Below are 2,212 nucleotides of genomic sequence, written 5' to 3' on the forward strand. Positions count from 1 at the left end.
ACCTCACCCGGCTAGTTTTTTGTATTTTTTAGTAGAGACGGGGTTTCACCGTGTTAGCCAGGATGGTCTCGATCTCCTGACCTCGTGATCTGCCCGTCTCAGCCTCCCAAAGTGCTGGGATTACAGGCTTGAGCCACCGCGCCCGGCTGGCCCTGGAGTCTTTTGAAAGCTCTGGAGACTAGGATGGCCGCCAGGGTGGAGCGCTCTGGCCTGCAGCAAAGGGGTGTGTGGACCTCTAGGTAGAGGGCCTCCTCTCCCACTCAGCCATCTCCCCCACTCTCCCCTGCTTGGCTCTCCCCTGCCCCGCTCTCCTGGCAGGAGGCAGCTGGGTCAGGGCCTCTCCTGTTCTCCACAGGGCTCAGCAGCTGCTCATAGCCCTCATCCAGGACATGACTCAGCAATGCGCCATCACCCGCAAGGTGAGGCTCCAGGAGGGGCCTGGCCCCCACTGGCGTGGGCTGGAAGAGGGGCTTGGTGCTGGCAGGGAGGCAGGGGGCACCGTGTGGAGAGTGTGGGCTGCTGATTGGAGGAGGGTGACCCCACCTGTCTCTCCTCTGGGCCCCTTCAAATCAGGGCAGGGTCTGCAGCCCCCACCCAGCCTACAGGCTCTTGCACAGTGTAGACACACCTCATGCTGCTCTCAGAGTTTCTGAGTCTCTGCATCACTCCCAGGTCACCCCAGTGCCAATCATCTCCCTGAATTCCCATTCCTCTGCATCAGACACCTTTGTGCTCTCCAGACACGGGACACTTGGCAGGTTGCTAAGCACCTGCCTGTCCGTGCGGTTGCTAAGAACCACGGGACAGTGCTCAGCCAGTCCCCGCCGATGATGCAGGGCTGGGCACTGGGGAGACCTCTGCCCTTCCTCCTGCCTTTGCAGCCTGCCCCTCACTGTAGGGCCCTGCTTTGTGGCTGTTGACCTGAGGACCCCCTCCCCCCTCCCACCCCCTGGCACGGGCCCTGGGCATCCTGGCTGTTCAGTGGGCACAGTCTCATAGTGCAGAGACCACACTGGATTTGCTGATAGGGTGGGGTGTGAAGACAGGGGGGTGTTGGGCCCGTGTTGGTGGCTTCAACAGCTTCTCCTCATCCCTTCTCCATCCCTCCTTCAGCTGTCTTCTGGGGGACCACAGAAGCTGGTCCGCATCGTCAGTATGGACAAAGCCAAGGCCAGCCCTCTGTGTTCGTCGTTTGACAGGGGCCAGCTGGACCCCAGCAGGATGGAGGGTGAGGCCTGGTGAGCTGGCACAGGGGCCGCTGGCTCCGAGCGGGTGAGGGGCTTTCGGAGCTGCTGCTAGTTGGTCAGCTGGAGCCGGGGGATGCCACTCATTTAGGCCAGGATCTGCTCTTCAAGAATCATGGGGCTGGGCGTGGTGGCTCACACCTGTAGTCCCAGCTACTCGGGAGGCTGAGGCAGGAGAATCACTTGAACCCGGGAGGCAGAGGTGGCAGTGAGCCGAGATAGCGCCACTGCATTCCAGCCTGGGCAATAAGAGCAAAACTCCGTCTCAGGAAAAAAAAAAAAAAAAAGTTCAGGAGAGGAGTACAGGGGCCCAGGACAGAGGAAGGGCTGGGACGCTGCGCCCAGGGAGGATGGGTGAGGAGAAGGGTGCCGCTCTCCCAGATCCTATGGAAGAAAGAAAATCCTGGCTTCCGCCATCCTCCCTTGGGCCTAGAGGAAAACAGGATTAAGTTGCAGGCTGCAAAGCGGTGCCTGGAGAGCCACAAAGCTGTGTAACCCACGTGCAGCCAGGGGCTGTGGAACTTGGAGCGAGTCCTGTGTCCGCTGAGCCTGTGCGCCTGGAATTCTAGGTGCTGGGGCTGCTGCAGTGAGCAAAGCAGACCCAGTCCCTCCCAGGGCAGGGTGGGCTGGCCGGGGGCTGCCGCAGCCTCACCCACCCTCAGGATCCTCTCCTCCACAGGCTCCAGCGCGTGCTTCTGGGCCGAGAGCTGCTTCACCCTGGTGCCCTACACCCTGGTGCGGCCCCATCGACCCGCCCAGCCCCGGCCTGTGCTCTTCGTGCCCAGGGTGGTTGGGAAGATCCTGAGCGAGAAGCTGTGCCTCCTCCAAGGGTTTAAGAAGTGCCTGGCAGGTATGCTGTTGCCTGGGAATCCCTCTACCCCTCCCTCCACCCCTCCCTTCCTTCTCCCCTTTCTTTCTCCTCCTTCCCTCTCTCCTTCCCTCCCCCACTACGTGCATTCCCACACTCA

At 61.4% G+C, this 2,212-nt stretch overlaps 1 protein-coding gene across 1 annotated transcript in view; it reads left to right on the top strand.

Moving 5' to 3' along the window:
• Window positions 1-2,212, top strand: part of CARD14 (caspase recruitment domain family, member 14) — a 40,748-nt gene that overhangs the window by 32,733 nt on the left and 5,803 nt on the right. The window contains exons 17-19 of the mRNA XM_011967323.1: window positions 356-419; window positions 1,114-1,228; window positions 1,924-2,094. Coding sequence (XP_011822713.1) covers window positions 356-419; window positions 1,114-1,228; window positions 1,924-2,094 — 350 coding nt within the window. The remainder of the gene's footprint in view (window positions 1-355; window positions 420-1,113; window positions 1,229-1,923; window positions 2,095-2,212) is intronic.

The sequence above is a fragment of the Mandrillus leucophaeus genome, unplaced genomic scaffold, assembly GCF_000951045.1.
Source record: "Mandrillus leucophaeus isolate KB7577 unplaced genomic scaffold, Mleu.le_1.0 Scaffold1, whole genome shotgun sequence".
Classification (NCBI taxonomy): domain Eukaryota; kingdom Metazoa; phylum Chordata; class Mammalia; order Primates; family Cercopithecidae; genus Mandrillus; species Mandrillus leucophaeus.